Source organism: Buceros rhinoceros, unplaced genomic scaffold (assembly GCF_000710305.1).
Source record: "Buceros rhinoceros silvestris isolate BGI_N320 unplaced genomic scaffold, ASM71030v1 scaffold17710, whole genome shotgun sequence".
NCBI lineage: Eukaryota > Metazoa > Chordata > Aves > Bucerotiformes > Bucerotidae > Buceros > Buceros rhinoceros.
Window position 1 is genome coordinate 5,136 of NW_010390596.1, and position 1,426 is coordinate 6,561.

General features: G+C 36.0%; 1 protein-coding gene across 1 annotated transcript in view; it reads left to right on the plus strand.

Moving 5' to 3' along the window:
* Window positions 1–315: 315 nt before the first annotated feature.
* SLX4IP (SLX4 interacting protein) overlaps window positions 316–1,426 on the plus strand; it is a 69,999-nt gene continuing 68,888 nt past the window's right edge. The window contains exon 1 of the mRNA XM_010138414.1: window positions 316–342. Coding sequence (XP_010136716.1) covers window positions 316–342 — 27 coding nt within the window. The remainder of the gene's footprint in view (window positions 343–1,426) is intronic.

The following is a 1,426-nucleotide window of genomic DNA, read 5'->3' on the forward strand; positions in this document are numbered from 1 at the left end:
GGTGGGTTTCTCTCTGTACTGGTCTGAAAAATAGTTCTGATTTTGTATTTCATATTGTATGCCAAGTGCCTGAACAGTTAGGAGGTTCACCAAAAGAAACAACACAGGTGGCTAAGTAATTCTGCTTTAAAGAAGAGTTTTCCTTGGTTTTCTTAAAGCAGAATATAGAGTTTGAAGAACAGCAGGGATAAAAAAAATAGTAATTGTTTTTAAAAATCTTTCTCAGTGTAGAGAAATCTTTCTCGGTGGAGTTTTTTTCTAGCGCTGATCACTTTTAATTAATATTTTTGTAGGACCAGCATACACTGATCTATCATGGCATCCAACAAATTTGTCATTAAGGTAAGTAGAATGTCATAGCTTTAATTTCTAAAAAAGTACTGCACTTCCCAGAAACTTCTAATAGGCTTCCTCCATGAGTTCCTGGTTTAAGGTGTAGTAATGTTCTTATCACACACTATTTATCACACTTGACTGTTTATTTGCATGGTTTTTTGCCTTTCTTTCCATTTTAAGGGATTAGCTGTCATATATCTAGTAAAGTGCCACTACAGTTTATTTTATGCAGTCTCTGAATTTTGGTGATGCATCTGTAGAGATTAATGCTTTTCAAAACATTCTGTAATAATCATAGCACTTCATAATTCTTCTACTGTAGCTGTATCAGCTTATCAAACAATACGACTGATTGTTCAGTTAAAACTGTGGAACTTTCTCTTTTGGACCTTCTCTCTGGTTTCGGTGTTCCCGTGCTAGGGTAGTTTAGGTAAACCATATGTTTCAAAGTGATTAGTGCAATATGTTATTCTCTTGGAAATGGTTTTTCCAGGAGTTTTCTTAACAGAAGAGACTTTCTCCTCAGTGGATTAGCTTATGTTTTTTGGAGGGCAGCTACAAAACCCTTCCTGACTGATCAGGCAGCAGAAGCTGTTCTAGTTTGGTTTTGTGGGTAACCAACCTGTTCAGTAAGCGAACCAAACACTTAATTTTTGTGTGCTCTGTGTTCTTTTCCAAGGAAAACTGCTGTCATTTAGTGGGACATTTGCTTTGGTTTTCTTTTTTACTGTTTAACATGATTATAAATCTTAATAGTTTCATGACTATTACTATTGCTACTATTACTATGACTGTTCATTACTATTCACTGCGTCTGTAGGACTTAGGAGAGATTCTTGATTTTGAGCATGTTTTGGCTAGTGCTCTGAGTCTATATTCCACTGATATGGGTAACAACAGGAGCTGAGGCTGAAGGCATTGTTTTTCTTAGCTGAGAACTCTGGGTATCATCAATATTAAGGCAAATGCCCAAAAAACCAAGTGGTATGAGTTGAACTCAATCTTCACTAAATAAAAAGCCTTAAGATACTCGATTACTGACCTGCATTATTACAGCTTGCTGATTTAGTGTCGATACTTCACCAGTGTT